Source organism: Dermacentor silvarum, unplaced genomic scaffold (genome assembly GCF_013339745.2).
Source record: "Dermacentor silvarum isolate Dsil-2018 unplaced genomic scaffold, BIME_Dsil_1.4 Seq1018, whole genome shotgun sequence".
NCBI lineage: Eukaryota > Metazoa > Arthropoda > Arachnida > Ixodida > Ixodidae > Dermacentor > Dermacentor silvarum.
The window spans coordinates 17,413-40,001 of NW_023605455.1; the positions used below are offsets into that span (position 1 = coordinate 17,413).

Consider the following 22,589-nt stretch of genomic DNA (forward strand, 5'->3'; position numbering starts at 1 on the left):
GGCAGGTGATTATGATATCGGACAATGAGCTGCTATTTACACACGTTGTCCAATACGCGGTTGTGCACTTTTCGCACACTACACGCAGTAGTATGTGTGTGTTGTCCACACAAAACGTCATCGCACAAACAAATTTCGCACACTGCACACTGCACAGGTCCTAGAGACGAGCGTCTAAGCCCGTCTCACACATAAAGTTAAAAAGTTATGTTATGGTGCGCTGGGCATGATCAACTCTTCTCCACGCGCCTAAAACCTTTGCTTCCGAAAAGGGGCGGGAGTCCAAACAGTCAACACTACGCTTTAGTGTCCTTCGCTCGGCCGCATATTGAGGGCACACGCAGAGTATGTGGTCTATTGTCTCGGGAGTGTGACAGACGCTACAATCAGGGTCCCGTCCACGTCCAATCTTGTGAAGGTATTTGCGAGTGTATGCCACACCAAGCCGTAATCGATGGATTAGTGTTTCCTGGCCTCTCCGCATCCGAAGTGGAAGTCGGAATCGCAAACCGGCGTCAAGTCTATAGAGGCGCTCTTGCCGATGTTCGGGGTTCTCCCATTGTCGCTCCATAGACGTTTTGATGGAGTTGTGTAGCAAGGCGTTGATGTCATAACGGCAAAAGGAATGTTTTATACTTCCCGTCAGTGTGCGCAATTTTTGCTTCCGCGTCAACCTGCTCATTTCCGGCTATTCCACAGTGGCTGGGAATCCACTGCAGCGCAATGGTATGTCCGGATAGAAACGCCTCGAGCAGTAAGCAGAGCCATGATGTCATAGATTAGAGGAATATATGCACTTCTGGGATTCATATAATTGCTTATGATTTGCAGCACCGGTTTTGAGTCGCAGAACACTGTCCAGTTAGCGAGGTTGTGTTGCAGTATGCCGCGGACTGCTTCTCGAATGCCGGTCAACTCAGCTGCTGTAGACGATGTTTTGTGTCCTATCTTGAACCGCTGCGTAATCACCATTGCAGGTACCGTGTAAGCTGCCGTGGCAGAGGTCTGTGTAACAGAGCCATCTGCAAAAACATGTTCGGTATATCTGTACTTGTAAACAATGTAGGATAACGCGAAATGTTTGAGACCCACAAGCGCCATTTTCGACTTTTTCGTTATTCCGGAGATTGAGGTTTTCACCGTCAGCTTTGCCATCGTCCAGAGTGGAGCTTCCGGTATGCCATGCGGTGCAAAGTCCGACGGCAGTAGATCCCGTTATGACAATACGGCTTCTGAGTAGGTGGCGTCAGGCCGTATACTTGTGACATTTGTCAGTGGATGATTGCTATGCCTACTTAGTAGCCTTAAATGCACTCGCATTGGCTCATGTTGCAGATAAACTCGAGCTGGGCATGCGCGTATGCGAATGCTGTAAGCGAATTGCAGCTCTTGGGGGTGCGGGGAAGGGGGGGGTGCAGGATTTCGGTGCACAGCGGTGCGTATTTATGCCGCGTTTACTTGTGCGCGATGAGGCCTATTAACCACGAGGTGTCTCCGACCAAAAGAAGACACGGACAAGTGAAAGCGCTGGCAGACTATGCCTTGCTGTGCCAAGTTTAACGCAGACAGAATACACATCACAATAACTTGTTTCTGACTCGTTGTTGGTCTGGCTGTAAGGCGTAATTGCCGGTAGAAATACGCACACGAACAACAAAGTATTTCGCATCTGTAGCTTCTTTTGCGTCCGTTAGGCATAGCTACGTTTTACTGAAGACATGTGCATTTGGGGGAAGGGGGGGGGGGGAGTGGCAAACACACACACACACAAAAAATAAGATGCTTAAACAAGGAGCTTCGTGGACCACTGGAGACGCTAGGTGTACCAAGATATTTTATATACTAAACTTTTCTTTAAAGTTCTTCCGACAGTTTCACGTTCCCCACCCAACCACAGCCCAAGCGAAGTTCCTGCACAGCATTCGATATTGGATGGGCATTCCTCTCATTGTTTCTACATGGTGGCACTGTCCAGTTTCGGCTCGAAACACCGCTTTCCGTTTTCATCGCTGACTGACGATGCTTCAGGCAGACTGATCCGGCTGCTTCTGCTTTCGAGCATCTCTTCTTCCGATGATTCTGCTGAAGACTAGGCTATTCAGCTTTGTTGTTGGCGCTTCGCAAGCGAGGAACACCAGGTAAGACAAGAGGAAGCTCCAAACTAGCACAGCAAACCACAGAGTCACCTGGAAAGAAATGAAATAAATGGGTTCGCGCACAAATGAAACACGATGCGTTAACGTGCATATGCGAGCTCGTTTCGCATCTTGATTGCGAATATTACGATATTCCTTCTCTGTTAATCAGTGGTCGCACTTAATGGAGTACGACAGTTAATAAAATGTGGCTTAGTCTGAACATGGTTCAATTCAAATGCCTCTCTTTCCACTTAGAAGTATGGAGAGTATAAAAAAAGTCGCAGTTCCGCCCGAAAGATGAAGCATCGATTGCGATAGCAAATTAGTGGACAGCCATACAATGAAGGGATAGTAATTTTATCGGCCTTATAAACTTGTAAACAATCACTAACTAAATTAACAAGCATGGTGTCATGCACGCACAGGCAAACATGAACACATCTCAATCGATGACCGCGGACACTGTCATAACGCTGGCTTGAGGAAGTGCGGCGGCAGCAGGGAGCGAACTGACCTTCGTGCTACCTCTCGCTTCAACGCAAACTAAGCTTCAGAAGAATATGCTTTTGACCTAGTAGGTGTTTACTACATGTCACGTTGACCGCCCATGTCATCGTTTCGTGTTTTTGCTTCTCTGTCTTCGTCTTTTATTAGCGGTGAACCTGACATGCGAAGAAAGCGGCGAGAACACAACGCCCACGAAGCTACCAGTCCTTGGCACACCTAGACTCCAAGGTCTAGTCTATACACCTGGTAGCGAAGCTTCCATAAAAGCCCATACGTTTAAAACATGGCGGCTTATCGGTGGTTCATGGGGCGCCATCTGTGTGATGAGGGAACACTTCCGGCGGAAGAAAGAAATTTTGACGTCATATCCGCTAAAAACAGAAGTGAGGTCATTTTGTTCTCATAGGCGCGAAATTTGTTTTCGGAGGCCTGCCATAGAGCTGTATATTAAAATGCCCCGCCATTCGACTTGATGGGCGTTCCGAGCTTTCAGCGCGGAAAGCGATGCAGGAAAAGGTCAGCCGTACGGGTGTCGAAATCGCATCGCTGCACAGAACATACTTTCTTTGGAGGCCGACGAAAGCTTTCGGCGTAGATTACGTAGACTGCATGCTCGTCCTTTCGTCGGACGCCAAGCCCGTCGGCCAGCGCTGTAGCACGAAAACAACTAAAGTAAACAAGTATCTGACGGTCGCAACTCACAGCTTTTGACTGCACAGGTTAGAAAACAATAAAACTACCTGCGTTACCTAATTCAGACAAACGTCGACATGCTAAACAACACACAACATGTGAGGGGGGTGTATTGTAACATGTGAACTTTACGAGCACGCCTTTCCACGCGCTCCAAGAGCTGCATTGCATTGCAAGTGATAGCGGCGTCAACGCCCGCCGCTATCGATGGGCGCTCTCATGGTGCGCGCTGAAAAAAGGTATTTATTGATAATGATCAAGTAAAATAGCTCCCATAACCCCCCTTGCTGATGTCGGTGACAATTCGTTCTGAACCGCTTTTCGCCCGAAGCGTCGCGACGTATGTGGATCGCTCTTGTAGACTGTCCGCCATCGCAGATTGCTTTCAGGATAGGGCCCGCAGCGGTCGCGCTCAGCCGCGCCATACACAGCTGCTGAAGGGCTAGAAGGGTCCACATCCCTCGAGCTCGGTGCCTTGCGCGCGATGGAAGACGGCGTGCTTCCTCCCTGCCTTCCGTCCTTGCGCGTGCGAAACCGATACATATTACTCGGCTCACTCTCGCACCCTTCCACTCGCACACACAGCACACGGCGCGTGGCTACAACGTTATCGCACTTGGACGTTATGCGGGACATCACACCGACACCGACGGCGTAAATGAGCCTGGAGTGCCCATATATTTCGTATCGACGGCAGTTGACCCGTGAAAACGACAAGGTTTGATGACATGACCCGGAATATGACGCCGGCGACAAGAGACCGACAGCGTTAGCGGACGCTACTCGAGGAAATGAGAGAGATTGTCTCCGTTAGCAGTGACGCTCTCCACCTGACAGCATTGTAAGGGGAGATGAAATTTTTTCAGTCTCCTTCAAATATGAAGGAATCTGCCAATTTTGGGGGGTATGTTTGGTTTTTAGATCGGCATGAAGTCTAAGTACGATAACACCGCGACCGCGCGCCGTATCCTGCAGGTGCGAGTGAAAGCGTGCTAGGATGAGAAGACGATGGTGGCTTGATCTCGCACGCTTCCCGGCGCGCGGAGGGGGCGTTCAACTCCGGCGACGGCAGCGTGTGGCGCGGCTGAGCACATCCGCGCGTGGGGCCTATCTTGAAAGCAGTGTGCGATGAGGTCAGAGTCATCCACGTGGCCACGCGGGCCCTATCTTGTAAGCGATCTGCGATGAGTACATAGTCTAGGGTCACTGAGGGCTGATAGCTTCGTGTGCGCTTTGCTCTTGCCGCTTAGTTCGCGTTTAAGCGAGAGGAAGTGCGAAGATCAATTCCCTTGCTGCTGCATGCCGCCCTTCCTCGCTGAAGCCTTTTGACAGCGAGTGTCAGCGCTCATCGAGTGAGATGCGTTCACGTTTGTTTGTACGCGCGTGACACCATGCTTGTTAAATTAGTAAGCGATTGTTTAGGCCCTTATACGGCCGATAAAACTACCATCCTGACTTCGTATGGTCGTCTGATAATTTTTTTATTTGCATCGATGCTTGGCCTTCGGGGCGAAGTTGCGACTTTTTTTTTCTCCCTTTCTTGCTTTGCGGCGCATTCAATGACATTCTATCACTCCGATTTTACGAAGGCGATTTTGTGCGCATTTGCGTGACTCTCTGGCTGGGGCGCTGCTTCTAGGAAAGGGAGGGTGTGCGGCGTTTTTATTCAGATTATAACTGTTTTCGCGAGTGCCAGCGCTGTCATACTTTGTCGATATGATCGCCAGTGGGCGATGTATACGCTGCGCTGGTCTGTTAAATATGTCCAAACATGATGATTTGTGAATTTTATTGGCTGTCCAAACATAGAGAGGGGCCCTAAAATAAGGCTTTGCATAAGCTCTTGCTCCTGAATGGGTCACCCACAATTAAAGGTTCATGAGCATAACCTTGGCCTCATAGAATGTAAAGTAGTCTGCTAATAATAAACTAAGGACGCCCATTGCGCAATGAAAAGTGCGTTTATCGATCATGTACGTATTGCAGCGGGCAGGCCTTGGTGTCCGTTGTCAACTTCGTTTGAACTCGAAAAATGTGAAAATTAGGTTAACTAGATTTTGGCCTTTCTCGCGCTAGTTCCTCGCTAGAAACTCAGTTCAGCTCGACCTTTTCAAACGGGTGCATGACATGTTGGAATCGAAGTGTCAGTCTCTAGCTCCTGTTTCACTAAATAATTGCAACGTAAGCCGTAAAATCGTACAATACAGAGTGACATGACTGGCACGCGCTTAAATAAATGTGCAATTGAATTTCAATCGGCGATATTCGCACCAAGTTGAAGTGGGACCACAGCACTCTTTCCCTGGACGCGTGCATCATGAGGTGAATGAACGGCAAGTGGATCAGGTAGACGTTGAACGAAAGCTTGCTCAATGGCACGAAGGCGTTCCAGGACAGGAACCTGCCAATGAATCCTGCACAGAGAAGTGATACGAACACTGTCACGTTGAAAACTGGCACCCCCACAAAGAGGACACGAAGAAACCTACCGAATCATATTAACAACTGGCTATTATCCCAGCATTGAAAAAAACCTTGCACTCGGCCGCGCAACGCTTGAAATAGCGAAGCTGGGTGATCGTAGCCCAGCATTTTCCGGAAGTGCGCGCGAACTTTTCAGCTTATTACTCATGATGATGAAATTTCTTTTCGCGCGTCTCGGACTTGCGGCACTCACTGCGCATTGCTACATTGGCTAGAATAGGGGAAGTATGATTACCGCCCGGCGGCTCCTATGGCAACCGCCGTCGCTGCCTTGTGATGCATCCGCCGGGGGGCGCTCGCACTCGTTATACAGTGCCTTGCTATTTGAGGCTCGAGCCGGTTGCCTAAGGACGAAAACATATCGGAACAAATATTCGGAATTAGATGAGACATGTGTATGCTGCAGTAAAGATCCAGAGACCACTCAGCACATCCTAATGGAATGCGACGGGATCCACCCAGCGAGAACCGTAGGTAACGTGCAACTCCCAGAAGCGCTTGGGTTTAAAGTGGAAGGAACATAAACAGATCAGCCGTAGAGATCAGCAAGAGACGATTAGAGTACTGGTGGAAAAAAAGTAGGGAAAAGATGGATGCGACCTGATCTCTTAAAATCATAGGCAGCGGTACAAGGTAAATTTTTGAAAAAGAAAAATAATGATAGGTATACAAAAATGCAAGATAAAGAACATGGATAGTATACCTGATTAAATCAAGCAGGCTAGGTGACTATTTGTCGCCGCCCCGTTTCAAAGGGGATGCCAATAAATCATCATCATCATCATCACGTCGAGCTGAGCGCCCGATATGCGACTTTCTCTCGCTTTTTGTTGGAAATTCTTGTGCGAAGTGATGTTTCGTGCGGTGCTGACAAGTGCTCAGGGATGAGCCGCCGTCAAAGTCACTGTTTCGTGCTTGGCTGCATGACTACATGGTTAGAAATCGTGCAAAACGAAGAGCGAGCATCCACAAGAGAGAGAGAGAGAGAAAAAAAAAGCACTTGAAACTTCGCAGGACGATCACGAGAACCATGAAAGTGAATGTGCATTGGGTTCAGTTACACCCCATCATGTTAAATATTAAGTACAGTGGCTATAGTAGTTTTAAGTGTGTTAATCGACTTAGTGTGTATGCTTTCCTTGCTTTACGAGAATGTTGCTTAAATTATTTTATTCTTGGTTCTTCACTCATGTTTTCTCTCGGTTGTGCACAGTTGTTAATTATTGGTTCTTATTTGTGTATGCGCTGCGTCGAAACCGGTATTTCTACCTTTGCTTCATGCGCATTACCATTACATGAGGGCTGCAGTAATTTTGTCTGTGTTGTTGATTCCCCATGCTGCTGCTTTGCAATGTAAGAGGCGATAACCTATTAACTTGAGCACTTAATTTTTCTCCCTGTTAGCGGGATCGAATCCCGGCCACGGCGGCCGCATTTCGATGGGGACGACACAGGCTTAGGTGCACGTTAAAGTACCCCAGGTGGTCCAAATTTCCGGAGTCCCCCACTACGGCGTGCCTCATAATCAGATCGTAGTTTTGGCACGTAAAACCTCATAACTAGCTTAATTTTTGTTCCTGTGTTATCCCCATGGAAACTGGGCAAGTAGAAAACAATAATTCTAATGTTCTCATCGTTATTTTAAATCCACCCTCAGGCTTTGTCGGTGTTTTCGTCAAATGTGTTCTGTTTATTTATGTTCCTTTAACCGAACCTGTTTTTTTTTATTCTTGTCAAGTATATGGAGTTCTGTTTGTTCGAAACGCATTGAAATTAAAAGGTTGTTATGAGCGACGAGCTCGAAACTAATTATGTTTCCTCGTAACATTTATTGAAGCGACACTTTACAGTACACGGCAACACAGATGATTGATAAAAATTATCAATAATTGCACCATATTTTGCTTATAACATCCCAGTTTCCAAGAAATCGTGCAAACGTGAAAATATTGAGGGAGTCAAGACAACTTTCTATGTAACATAATCATCAATGCATTCCAATTAAGGGTAGTTACATATATTAAGTGAAATCCAATTGTATCTTTCTTTAACGAACAACTCGGGGTCTAAATTGATATTTGCAAGCAATTACAGTTGTTTTCGTTCAAGCGTGCGTTTATAAACAGTAATTTGCGCGTAAAATAAGACCGCAGTGAAGCAAAACTCGAGGCGCGTCTGCGCGGCCTCCGAGGTAAACATGCCAAGACGGCCAAGATCTCGCGAGCAAAAAACGTGTTATACGCGAATATATAGGGCGCATATGTTGCTATTATGCTGCTGCGATCTTCGCGAACACGAGCGGCTGAGCAAGATGTACCATTCGAAGTAAAGAAAGGAAATTCGCATCGCGAATCGGGGCGCTTATCCGGCTAGTCAATCGTCGGGCCTGGTTGGGCGACGTGAATGCAAGCGTGAGCGCCGCCTTGCGGCTGCATCTCAAACGCTCACGCGAGCGGCGGGGTCTTCGTCACACTTCCCTATTCTAGCCACTGTAGCATTGCATAGCGGAGCTTGCAACACCGACACCGCGTTCCAGGAGACCCCCTGCGTCAATGCGCCTCTCTCTCGCTCTCATAGCACGCAAAACCTTTCCACCTCGCAGAGCACGAGCGTACGAACGCGCCAGCTGTGGACGAACACGATGACGCTGAAACGCAATCATTGTATTTAATTTATTATTAAATTCATATTACCATTCCTATTCAGGCAAGGCTGACTAAGTTTGTATAGAGTACTTAATTCTTTTATTATTGCTTTAATTCTCACTTTCAATATGTCATTTATTTTTATTTTTATACTTATGTATCTATAAATTAATTTATTTTAAATTTCTATCATAATACCACCCGGTTCGTGGCCTATCCCCCTGAGTGGGTTGTGCCAAGTAATGAGGCACCATCATCATCATCATCATCATCATCATCATCATCATCATCATCATCATCATCATCATCATCATCAGCAGCAGCAGCAGCAGCAGCAGCAGCAGCAGCAGCAGCAGCAGCAGCAGCAGCAGCAGCAGCAGCAGCAGCAGCAGCAGCAGCAGCAGCAGCAATCATCTGGTTCGCATAAATGCACGTCCTGCAAGCGAGGCTCTATAGCTAATTGTACAATAAAGAAAAATAAAAGGATCTGTACGCCTAGCTGATAAGAAAAAAAAAGTATCTGTAGCCTAGTGGTTACGACGCTCCCTTTGGGAACGGCGGTACGCGAGTTCGAATCCCGCCTCGGCAAGAAATTTTTTTCTTCTTGGTAAATGTCCTCTCTACGCACCACAAATTACGGCTGCCTTAAACAGCTTCGTTGGTAAAACACAATTGCTATGCATCGTAGTCGCTTCACAGGACACCCAGATCTCCGTCTTGCTTATTACTAGGTGCATGAAATATCGCCGTAGTTAGCACGGAGCGGCGTCAACCGAAAAAAACTAAAAGCTCCTCGCATTTAACTGCAACTGAAAGGACTTCAGATAGGAAGCTCAGTTCTTTCTTGTGCATAGTCCTGCCAAAATGCGTGCTTTTTCTCATCTATAGAAGGAGATATAACTCTAGATACTTTTAGTTTAATAGAGTCCACAAATAAATGCGGAACGCCGTTATCTAACTGAAAAATCCTTAATCCTCTAACTTACCGCTCTCTATTACTCCGCCTAAATAAGGAATCATACCGTTTCTACGGGACAGTAAAAATTTTGCTTTCTGAACTGTTCTTAATATTCTTGTTATTGTTTATTCCTTAGACTTTGTAAGCCCATATCAGTACTCCGTTTATTGCAAGCGTATTTTTATGCTACCCGTTTGCACGGGTGTGTTTGCTATTTTGCTTTATAGTATATGCAGTGTTAAGTCTCTACACCTTATATGGTATTTGCATGCCAAAGCGGCACTGTAAAATAAATTTGCATGCCTGTGCTTACATAGTTTGTGGCTTACTCTTTGATGCTGTCTGCGCACACACGCATACACACACACAGACTGAAGTATATATGCAATAGTAAAACAGCAACACTGAATTGTAGCATATATGCAGGGTGTCCCAGCTATCACGCAGCACGATTTAAAAAAGAGGAACGGCGCTACGCGAAGCAAACGTAGTGCGCATTGTTTCCAGTAAAGTGGAGTAGTCGCCAGTAATTTTTTCGTTACTGAGATTTCATTAGTTATGTGTAATTAATTATCAAACTCGAATCAAAGAGTCAATGACAAAATTGAAGAGCAACATGAAAAACTCCCGATACAGCTATCTGTTGCGCAATACGTGCTACATAAAAGTGTTTTTCCGAGCGTGAAAGAAGCCCGCGAATACACGCAAAATTTCCGCGCGATTGGCCGCTCGAGGCACTTTGCGTGTATTCGCGGGCTCCTTTCACGCTCGAAAAACACTTTTATATAGCACGTATTGAGCAACAGATAGCTGTATCGGGAGTTTTTCATGCTGCTCTACAATTTTCCCCATGACACTTTGATAATTAGGACATTACTTCCCGAGTTAGGTAATTAATTACAATTAACTAATTAAATCTCAGTAACGAAACAATTACTGGCGGCTACTCCACTTTACTGGAAATCATGCGCACTAGGTTTGCTTCGCGTAGCGCCGTTCCTCTTTTTTTAAATCGTGCTGCGTGATAGCTGGGACACCCTGCATATACATAAGTATATACATAAATATGTAATATTCTAAGAATCCAACAAACGTATACAACAATGACAACATAGGGCGAATTACTCGTACTTACTAAATGAATGAAATAAATCGTAAATTAATAGAAATGATGTCTATGTTTGTTGGATTTTAGATTATGATTAATAAAAATCGGGCCCCTCGGTTCCCATTCTTCTCGCTCATTACATAACGTGCGTCTCAAAACCGGCAACATTGATGCCTTCAGGTAGCATGCGCGGGTTTATTGACCAGTTGCCTTCACCCAAAAAGATCACGTACTCGTGACGCCTGCGGCAGAAAGGATGTTCCACATCCGCCGCCAAGGTTTGTGAGTGGTGGCGCTGGCTAACACTTCCAGGGTTAGTTCTAGTTGTAAAACATAAATACCCCGGAAAGTGGATGGGAAAACGGCGCCGCCGTAGCTCAATTGGTAAGAACATTGCATGCGTAATGCAAAGACGTGGGGTCGTACACCTCGTGCGGCAAGTTATTTTTTCATCCATTATCATTTTCATTATATAATATTTAATTATTTCAGTTAGTAAGTACAAGCAATTTCCCCTATATGTTGTCATTGGTGTCTGTGTTTGTTGGATTCTAATAATGTGATGAATAAAAATCGGGCCCCTTGGTTCCCTTTCTTCTCGTTCACACACACACATACATATACATATATATATATATATATATATATATATATATGTGTGTGTGTGTGTGTGTGTGTGTGTGTGTGAATAGCTACACTTGTGACGCGAAAGAGACTCCGACCATGATTAGACGAATCAGTGCAAACACAAGTGCAACTTAAGCATCGTCAAGCATCTCGAAGGCACATGTGACAAACAAAAGGCTTTTAGGCGGTGGCCTAATAAGCCAGTACAAAACAGCAATAAACCTTACGTCATTAGCAAAAAATCAATTTCAACAAAAGCAGTGTGGCAAGCACAGAAAATCTGTACCAGCAAGCTAGAGCCTGCTTCGCGCTGAGGGAAAGGGTAAAAGCTACCAATAAACAGAATAATGAGACATGACGTTGCTGAATATCTGTGTATGAACTGCCAGCCTGGTAGAAATGCATAACTCTCTACACACATAAACCCATAAAAATATCTACGTTCCTCGGTGAATGTGTCGAAACTCGAGCTCTAATGAAGGAAATAACTGTTTCCTAAGGGCGCCTTTGCGTCACGGATTCTTTACCTCCAAGGAGAATGTTCACATAGCAAGTTTCACCGACTTCCTCACATTTCATCGCTTTCCAATTTTTAACTGTTGACGCAGAATTACACAGGTGCGTTCCGCGCTTTTAATATGATTTCGGACTATGATTTGTAAATCAAAAGAAACAGTCCAATCGCAAGAGAGAATTAGAGTAGCCTATCTCGAATCGGGTAGTTTCATTACCCTCATTAGTCATCATCACTAATCCCTTTTATCATCCCCATTTTCTCATTCTAGAGAGTATGGAAGTCGGTCATAAAATTATTGTCATAATCTACTGCCTGCCCTTGTGCTGCAAAATAAATTACTTCTCCCTCCCTCGCAAATTATTTACAGTTGTGGTTTTAGATGCACGCAAGATTCACAGCGTGTACTCTTGCAAACCCACCAAACTCTTATTCCCCACTCTCTGTTTAGTGCTTCAATCGAGTTTAGACTCGTTAATATCACTCGATTAATAGGGAGCGCTATATGGAGTGCGCAGAAAACAACATAGGAAAGAACGTTGAAAATCTCACCGCCTCGACCTGAAGCACACGCTAGTGTGATCCATACAATGAATACGGACCAGAGAATGCGGTCGAAGAACGCCAAGAGGAGCGTGACAGCCTCAGACGTAGGATTCGGGCTCCTGTACCAGGCCATCTTGACGAAGAGTGAAGTCAATCCGCAGCTCACGGACACGCACCAGCCCAGCCAGCTGCATAGTCTACAGGCGAGGTAAGTTTGGATTAAGCAAAATGGACAATTTAGAGGCGCATCTGAGACACCAGATGAAGCTTCACATGTCACGCAGAAATTAATAGTGGATTGTTGAACATCTGTTGAATTTCACCCTCTCCCCCCCACTACCAGCATCGTAGTCGTCGTCATCATCGTCAATTCTCATCATTATCACCACCAATTATTACTGGAAGTTGTACTACAGGTCTACGGCGTCTTTTAGTACACAATGCCTGCAATATGCCAGTTGAGACTACCATGTATATAAACAAGTATCCCCTCCTTCATACTGTCAAATAATTTGGCCACCATTGTGTCACCCTTGTGCTTGGCACCGGCAAAAACACCCTTCCGAATGGTTTGAGCACTCGGCTTTGGCATGAAGGAAATTCAATTTTATTGCGATAGCAATTATATGGACACTCCAGGCGCGTTTCGGCCGGCGCCGTTGCCGTGATGTTCCGTATAAAGTCCAAGGGTGATAACATCGTCGCCGCACGCGATATGCTGTATGTGCGAGTGAAAGCTTATGAAGGTATGCCGACGATGGTGGCTCAATCTCGCGCGTGCGAGGGAGAAAAGCTGGGAGGAAGCGCGCCGTCTCCCGTCTCGTGCAAACCACCATGGGAAGAGTGTCGGGGCGTTGTACTCCTGCGGCGGCTGCTTATAAAGCGCCGGGCGTGGCCGCGCCGCGCGCTCTATCTTGACAGCGATCTGAGATGGGGACAAAGTGCGCCGACTGCTGATGCTTTCGTCTGCGCTGTGATCTCTCCGCTTAGCTAGCGTTGAAGTGAGGGCCCGCACGACGGTCAATTCGCTCACTTCTGTTGCTGCGCTTTTTGGCCGAAACTGCGACTTCATGTGATGCTGACTGCTTACGTAACTGTGCAATATTAACAGGAATACCTTGCGACACTCCTTTCATTACATGTCTTATTTGTGGCTTTTGATTAAGTGATACTCCGTCTGGAGCTGTGAAATACTCGCCAATGAAATGAATTACGCAAGCAGTTTTATGCATGCACTGGTCGTGCTGTAGTTTACGATAAAAACGCAATGAAAGTGCATCCCTCCTTGCATATTATTTAATCATCTACCATTTTTCAGTTACGAAGTCATGGGCCCCGTTGACTTCGCGCATTTGATCGTCTAATCTATTAAATCCTTTGGTTACGGCAACTCGATCGCTTTCCAGAAAGAAACAAACTGCCGTCTATAACAACACAGTGCACAGCGAAAGTTTTTGATCAAACAAATATACGCCTTGCTTTCAGACACACATTGCATTTAAGCCATTGATTTGAGCATTCATAACTTCCAAGGTAATTATAAATTTCTTCATTACCTTAGTGATATTTCTCTTCCTAAAGTCTTCCATCAAGAGAAACGTCATGCAGCCGCTAAAATAGCAGACTGCGTGATAGTACGGCCGAATGTAGTATTCGCTCTGTGTTCTCGTCAGCAAACTGTAAGAAATAAAAAAGAACACAAATACTCGTCAGCTAATGAAGCATACTTATGCCTTGAAGTCGCCAGACTTACCTTATTTCTCTCATGAACTACGAACTCATGAACATCTGAAACTTCTGTAGTACTGAAGTTACCTTGAGTAGATCGCGCAAGCGCGTACTTAAATAACTTCACATAGGAATGGCTTGATTGCATTACATACGTATACTATAGCCGTAAATTCAAACTTTAATTAGTTCAAGATCATTTCAATGCATTTATTTGCTTTCATGTTCAGTTGCATTTCTAACAATGTTTAATTCAAACTAGAAAACGTGAGTTTTAGACTTCTCCATGCTTAAAAACCGGCTGCAGAATTCATCCTGCCGCACTTTCATGTAATTACTCTTAAATGACGTTCTCATTGAATATATACAGTTCACGCTTCAATTTATGGTGATGGTACATACTACCAGGGCATACGTACATACATACAACCTTGCATACATTCGTACGTGCTTTCCTGAGCAAAAGTGCACCGACCAAGCATTCCGCGATCAAGCCAATTTTCTTCTCCGCCTGTAAATGTCACTTGAAATTCGAGGCTTCAGTGTGAATTTGGCATCGCGAACTTTCCAGTCCCTTTGCCAATATCATTTACTGGATTCGAATAACAAATAAATTCCGGTTTCTCGCTGATCATGTGGTTTGTATAACTGGTTATGGGTGTGCATACATCCATCGATATACATACGCATACATAGATACCTACATACATACATGCATGCATGCATACATACCTACATACATACATACATACATACATACATACATACATACATACATACATACATACATACATACATACATACATACATACATACATACATACATACATACATACAGACAGACAGACAGACAGACAGACAGACAGACAGACAGACAGACAGACAGACAGACAGACAGACAGACATAACGCTCGCTCGGAAACCCAGCATTACCAGAACAGAACACGGTAAAACATCATCAGATAGAACATTTGCCGTTTATTGTTCTTGAAGTCGCAGTAGTATACACCTGAAGAAACCCTCAAGTAGAAAGAATGACAGCATCTTTGCCAGCTGATACAAAAAATTTCCTTCTCCATTCCACTCGGCGAAAGTGGAGCTACAGCGAAGCTGTTGGCGACGTTACACAAGCGTCACCGCCACAAGGCGTCACACTGTAGAGAATCAATGTAGCGTCCACGACCTCGTTCGCGCTCTTTCCGTTGGTATACTTTGATGCTGCGGCGTCCATACGCTTGCGCGTAACCCGCGTTCACGAAGTGAACGTCACTGTAATTTTTAAGTGTGGCCCTGATGTCGATTACGGTCGCAGCACTACTCTGCGCGACCGATGTGACCGACAGAGTGCCGACTCATCAAGGACAGATACATCGCGGCCACACGTTCGTCACGCGCGCACGCAGGTGCGGCGGAGTGCAGCATGCATCCTCATCCTAGTAGACCCTCCGCCTGGCGCAAGTGCGTTACTGAACTAATTCAATTTCTGTAGACCTGATAGCATCGGATCGTAATTTGACATAAAAGAAAACATATTTCTCTTACGCGGAAACTTAGCATTACACTAGCTCTGGAGACGAGAAGTTTTCTTTGTCTACGTGATGGTGTACAGGCACGGACGAAGAAAATTTGCCGGGGTAGCCATAAAATTTTATAGCTTTGCTATAAAATTGAGGACGAAATCGGCGTGGTGTTCGTTACTGCTGCTGACAGCGGTACAGACTCTCATACAGATGGAACGACGGACAGACAGGCAGATTGTTGAGTGGTGACATAATGTACTTACGGGACGTCAGGGCCGGGAAAGATCATAAAAGGCAGCAGATGATTGCGCGCCACGACCCATGTTCCGATGGCACAGCCAAGCACCGAAAGCACAGAGAACGCTGCCACGAGCGCCATCTTGCGACTGAAACAGACGGAAGCACCGCGCGTTTATACAATCGGGTCACTTAACGGCGAAACGTGCCCAGACGTTTCGCCTTAAAAAATTTATTCGAAATAAAATTTCTAGATTACAAGATGAAAGGTTGGTGCGTATACAATGAGCTATTTCACGTATATTTATGTGGAAGGCCTTAATGCTTAATTTTGGTATGAACATCGTCAAAAAGTGACTTCTAGCCAGGATTCTGAAGTACTTTTTGGGAAAAGTACTTGATTAATTAGTCTAACATTATTTTTAGCATAAGTTATAGCAGTGGCAACAATAGTAAACAAATATTGTGGCTGAAATATTAACAATTTCTTGCACAAAAATCTGAGAACGCACCGTTCGATTGGAAAACAATGACTTAGGGCTTGATGTATCATAGATGTGTAATGGACAAATGGTGCAGCAAATAGTCACCGGACTGATGTACGCGGGTGACACAGTGCTGCTGGTGGACCATGCAAGAGATTTACAGACACTTGAGGATATGTGCGGTAACGCAGCGACCAATCTAGGCCTTAAGTTTAGCACAGAGAAATCGGGAATTTTGATCTTTAATGAAGAAACGAGCAATTACGTGGTGTCAATTCAACACCAAGTTATACCCATAGTCAAGCAATATAAATACTTTGGCGTATGCATAAACGAAGGAAAGGCTTACTCATGCGCAAGCACGTCGCTGGTACGCTGACGCACTGCTAGAGGCAAGAAATACCTTAACTTGCCATTTTCCGTGGCACAGGCAGCCAAGTGAAATATCAAAGAGTACTGCCTTCCACGCTCGCAATTCGGCGAAAGCGAGTGCTTGTAGACGATTGATATCAATGTTTTGTTACGAAGTGCAGACGTATGCATGAGCTAGCGAAAATTCCGAACGGTTGACTGCTACTACGCGGACACTTTTTATCGAGAGCTGTGCCTCTTCGCGTTGCCGGTGATTCTTCGCGTCAGAGGCGGCGAGCGCGTAGTGATTATTTATACGCGCTGATTTATGGTTGTCTTACATTTTGTGTAAGGCATGAACTTTCTATATGAGATTTCACGTTGGTGATGCTTAGATATAAGCTATAATCTAATTGATAATACCAGTTAGAAAAGAATAAAGTTACTGCATAGGCTACCTTTAGGGAGCCTATACAGTAACTCTAGGAAATAGTATCCCGGAAATGGTGTTCAGTGCGCGTTTAAAGTATTGGTTTTTCTTAGATGTTCCATCACTGAAGTTCACATGCGTTTCCTTAGCAACGGGCTTGCCTAGCTACCTGACCTGAGCTGCACCGGTATTAAATGTGGATGGACGTTGAAAAAGAAGTCGATGCAAATGACGTACTCGATAGTGGAAAAGGCAGAGCTGTGCCATGTTAACATGGCATCCGTCTTGTTTTACACTCTTCAGGGCAGCATAAATATGTTGCTGGGTCAAATTGTGTACCACTGCCCAGGTGCCTTGCTTCATGTCCCATCTTTGCTCTAATGAACACATCTCGTTCTATCTAAAACACCGAATATACGTATCCATTTTGAACGAAATCACTTCAGCGGTTTCCTGTTCTATACCAGAACCAACAAGGGAATCACTAGGACAGCTCAAACGAGCCACCTGCGTATAGCGAACTCCATCCGTGCCGTCTTTAGAATGCCACTTTGCGTTGGCAGTCGTCTGCACGAAGCATGCAGTCGGCGAGGTTTGCGACAATTTTAAGCATGAAATGTTTTTAGCTCCCGTTGTCGGCGATCTTTAAGTGACCTTGAGCCAAAAGACAGAGCCGTTATCGGAGCACTGAAACCAGAACGTCCGGGCATCGTTGCGAGAACAAACCCAGATCATCCGGGCAATCAGTCAAAAGTTGTGAATATGCGGTCTCTGGCCCCCTGGTACACGACCGCATTACATACGCTAGTTACTGCCCAAACAAGTTACAAAAAATATTGCTTCCCTAGTTCTTCTTAATGTTTCTTTTCAATGTCACTCAAGCCGTAACTTCTGGCACGCTGAAGTCTAATTTCTCATTTCAAATATCAATATTCATAAGGCAGATAAAGGGCACCATACACTTGATTGTCATCTTTTGGCGCAGAGACAGTGTTGCCTGTGCTGTTTTTAACGGCAACGGTCTCCAAGTTCTGCGGCAGGGGTTTTGCTCCGCCTCCTTCGAGAGATGGCGCCACGCTTCACGACCAGACCGGCATTATCCGGCGCGCCGCGGTTGGTTGTGTGGTGTGCTGTGGTGAGGTGTGCCCTTACGAACATGCACTATACCCATTTTAAGATTGTGGGTAGTGTAATCTCCAACTAATCTTCTTTGGCGGGAACTATTTTATGTTGGTGAGGATCAGAGAGCAAACGGAGATCGCCGATATTCTAATTGATATTAGAGAGAGAAAATGAGCTGGGCAGGCCATGTAGTGCATAAGGTGGATAATCGGTGGACCATTGGAGTTTGGTGGACCATTAGAGTGCCAGGAGAAAGGAAGTGCAGTCGAGGACGGCAGACAACTAGGTGGGGTGATGAAATTAGGAAATTGGCAGGTGGAAATCGGAATAAACTATTGCAAGACAGAGGTAATTGTAGATCGCAGGGAGAGGCCTTCATCCTGCAGTGAACATAAAAGTAGGCTGATGATGATTTCATGCTTACATCTACTCTCGACTACGGGAGAGCGAGCATTTATTTAACAGCGGAGCTGTTAAAGCCGGCCGTAAGTCCGCAACGCGTCGGAAAAAAACCTCGCTGAGTGATGAGTCCCCTGGGTTGCCTATCAACCACCTTGCGGAGCGGCGTGTGCTTCGCCTTCTCTCCGTGCCGTGAACTTCTTGCCTTGACATGGGACGTTAAGGAGAGGGAAGGAGAGCATGCGCGCGGCGCGCGCTATGCTCGGAAGAGAGCAAGAGAAAATGAGAGCGAGAGAGAGAGAAAGAAATTGTAGCAGCACCAACGAGGCAACGACAGAGCTGCTGCCGACGCCGTCCGCGTTTACCCGTTTTCCCGCGTTCGCGCCGAACGCGCGCGGTGTCCGTGACTGCAGCAGGCGCCTGTGGCGGCGGCTCGACAGGTTTCGACCAGCCACGCCCCGGCAAATGTGGAGGCGCAGCTTGGCCGTGACGTCAACGGGGAGATAAAGCTCGGAGCCGCCGCGATGGCGACAGAACTCTCGTTGACTCCGTGGCGAGTACATGTAGCCTTGACATGGGACGACCAAAGATCCGGACAGCCGAAGAAGAGCCCCTCATTTTGAAGCACTTCGCGCGGCCAAGCGAGAATCTGCGCGTGTGCGGCGAGCCGATTCGGAATACCATGCCTAGCAGCACTTAGCATTTCCTAGCAAAACTTAGCCAATCCTAGTAAAACCTGGAAGAAGCTAGGTCGATCACCAGCTCCGCTGTTTACTCCAGCCTTGCACCACCAGTGCAAGCTGTCCACGATTTTTTTTATCAAGAACGCGGAAAACATTCGGAGGAACGTTTTAAGGAAGTATGTTATAATTGCACGTTCAGCAATTCGTATTATAGATGTTTCATTTCCCTGTAACATGTTCGGAATGTTACACGACGAGCACTAATTGCGGAGTGAGGTAAATACTCATACCACGGCTAGTTCCGCTAAACGTCACTAATAGTCGTGTGCGAAGGCATGCGAAGCTATTGACAATAATGTCTGCTTGTGTTTCAGAGGGAAAGGAAAAATGATTGTATTCTTATAAGTAGAACGACGTAGACGACGGTGTCAAGCAAAACAATCAAGAGCCTTAGCTCCACATCAATTTGGCTAAAGCGGTTCGCTCTTAGGAAAACAAGCACAAAATCAAGAAAGTTCACGATCTGATTGGGAAAAAGAAAAACACCCCATATCGATGAAGTGAATGATGATGAGTGGGCGAAGCACCGGGAGATCATTAAGGTAACCCCCACGCCGGCAAGCGGACCCAGAGGTCGCGAGAGCGTGGGAAGCGGCGGCAAAACGCCGGAAGCGTTCTCTACCTGAGGTTGGTGGCGCCGATGCTCGGTTCAAGCGTGAGCTTCGCGAGCCTTCAGCTCCGGGTCCGCTTGCCAGCGTTGATATACTGCTGCAGCTTTGCGAGACCTCAGCTCCGGGTCCACATGCCGGCGTCACCGTGCTGCAGCAGCTTTGCGAGCCCTCGACTCCGCTTGCAGTTGAGCCGCCACTCGCGCCTTTTCATTCATGGCGGGCGCGCCGTTATCAGAAACGACCGTTATCATCCATGGCTGAAGAGAGAAAGAGAGCGCGCGTCGGAAACGAACGCCCTTGTGCACCGCAGCGCCCCTAGTGGACTCCATGAAAACCAGAGCTACGCTCGACGAAGACAAGGGGGGGGGGGGGGGGGGACAAGGCTCGGCCCTAAGGTGCTTCGCCCCTAAAAGTAGTGAACTGGCTTTTTCAAGCATGCCGCTGGCATGCAACCATCGTCGCCCTTATACGTACGTCCATCCGCAGTTTCTGGACGTGTGATATTCTCCTCTTCCCCTCGCTGGCAGTTGGGAAACGATGGATTCGTACAATACGACTGTTCCATCTTGAAGAAGTGCAGAACGGTACACAACAAAGATCTCGAAAGCGTCATCTTGCACCCCTCTTCTGGCGACATCAAAACAGGTCTTCACAAGCGATCTATCTACGCAGCGGCCGCTCTCTGGTTTCGGAATTCGCATACATGGATCCTGGATGGTGTGCTTCGCAGCGCGTCCATGGCACGGCGTCTGCTTCGTGAAATTCTTGAATAAATCAGGCTGGCGCTCATGGCGGGGATTATTCCTCTTTTATGGCTACCCACTGAGGAAAGACACTGCGGAGGAATGGCAAAGGATCATAGCTGCAGCATAGCCGGCCCGCCTTGCTTCACGTACTCGCGAATAAAAGACATGGCTAGTTGGAAGGAAATGAAGGAGGCGCAGATGAACAGTAGACGCTATCTTTGTTACTGCTTGCTGAAGGTTGCAGATATTTCGTAGGGGTCGCTCCGGCATGCCCGGGTGTCCTTTATGTTTAATGTAACCAGTGGTAAGAGCGAATCTCTATGTGCCAAATCATTGGAAAGGTGTGTTGTGGTGTGGGTAATTGCTGTAATATTGCGGCGGTGGGCATGACTTTTTAGTTCGTGAGGAAATACAAGAAAGAATATTTGTGGCAGAGGGCTTGGTCACTGCATACGTTACAGTGAAGGCGCACAGTGGTCTTAAACTTATACGCACATACTCGGCAGGAGGCCCTGTATCCTCTGGGTCACCCAACTGTGGCCGGAACGACAGTAAGCGAACATTTTGCGGTACTTACCCTCTCAATATCCGAAGGGTCGGAAGAGCGACCAGAAAGAGTTGGAAATCTGCCGACAAGTACCACGTGTGGACGAGCACGTCCTGTAATTGAGACATGAGAGAATGATGTAATTAGTGGTAACTATAGCATCTAATCACTAAACCGGATGAGATGACCGAGATGATAATTCTGTAACAGTGGCTGAGCCACCTCTGTGGTTTCACGAGAAGGGGTTTACTTTAGGCATAAGATAAGCTGCGGAGAAAGGTGAAATCAGAATAAAAAAGCAGAATGTGTAACAACAATGTTCTCATTTTTATTTGTGGTTTTCAGCTCGCTTTGGAGGGTCAAATTATTGTCACTTACAGCACAATTAAAATGCAGGTACGCTGGAACTAATAATGAACAGTATACCTAATGCATGTCACGTAGTGTTGACTGTCCCTCCTATTATAACGAATGGTACTGGATTAATATATTTATGTAGTAATGTGCATAGCGAATAATCAAAAGGCGTACATTCCTTTTTGTAAGAGAATATGTAAAGTGCCATTACTGGTTACTCATTCGATAGTTTGCTTTTGCTCCCGCCGATATCCATAATCGGATCCCCTTGTTGACCCACTGTTCGAAATGGCTTGAACAAGATTTAGCACAACGGTCACATACGACACCAAACTATGCGCGCAACATTGCATAACGTGCAATTGAGGTGTCAGACAATATAGGATCTGATAAGCTGCAGTATTGTTTACCAGGCACCGCACTTCAATGACGCTCAGGCTCTGTGCGTGCACTGCTCTGGTCAATGAACATTGACAAACGCCTGCACTCAGGTGTCTTTATCCAAGGTTTCATTAGTCACGTTTAGGTGAGTGCGTTAGTGGCGGATCCAATGTAAACGGCAGTAGTGCGCCAGGAAGTCGAAAAGCACTATAGCTCCAGGGGAGTGTAGGTTGAGATGGTGCAATTGTCTAACGCGGTGCATGTAAACGCTGACGTATCAAACTCAGAAAGAGCAAGAAAAGTGAGACGGTTGACGGCGTGTGTTCTATACTGCACTCACCGGAGAAATTCGCTCATCGCAAATATGTTCCAGCTTGTTTCGGAGAAATGCGGAGAAACATTGCGGAGAAATGCCTTGGCGTGCCAGTTACTTTCTTAACAAAACGTCGTTTTGTGCATTGAAGCACAAAAGTAACTGGAACGCCAATGCATTTCTCCGCAAAGTTCGGGAATTAATATCTCGAAACTGGTGTCATCCTGAGAATTCGTTCCAAGTGGATCCGCGTTGTGAACTCCACGGCTAGAATTTTTAAATTGCAAATGGGCCATAAGGTAATTGGGTAAAAACTTAAGTAGTAAATGTTTGTTAATTAGTCGATTATGCATTTCCATTTTTTATGCAAGTAAAGTCCGCCTCTTCGAGTAGAACAGC

The 22,589-nt window shown here is 46.2% G+C and overlaps 1 protein-coding gene and 1 long non-coding RNA gene across 2 annotated transcripts; both read right to left on the reverse strand.

The window, feature by feature from the left end:
- Positions 1-1,768: 1,768 nt before the first annotated feature.
- On the reverse strand, positions 1,769-12,396 carry LOC125941681 (nose resistant to fluoxetine protein 6-like). Its single transcript, XM_049659454.1, has 3 exons — positions 12,227-12,396; positions 5,610-5,752; positions 1,769-2,186 (listed from the first exon to the last, which is right to left on the reverse strand). Exons 1-3 carry the CDS (start codon positions 12,351-12,353, stop codon positions 2,025-2,027), a joined length of 432 nt encoding a protein of 143 aa, XP_049515411.1. The 5' UTR covers positions 12,354-12,396; the 3' UTR covers positions 1,769-2,024.
- Positions 12,397-13,773: 1,377 nt separating this feature from the next.
- Positions 13,774-21,253, reverse strand: LOC125941682 (uncharacterized). Its single transcript, XR_007464546.1, has 3 exons — positions 21,170-21,253; positions 15,732-15,854; positions 13,774-13,897 (listed from the first exon to the last, which is right to left on the reverse strand). It is a non-coding gene; the product is annotated as an uncharacterized LOC125941682 (long non-coding RNA).
- Positions 21,254-22,589: the final 1,336 nt, after the last annotated feature.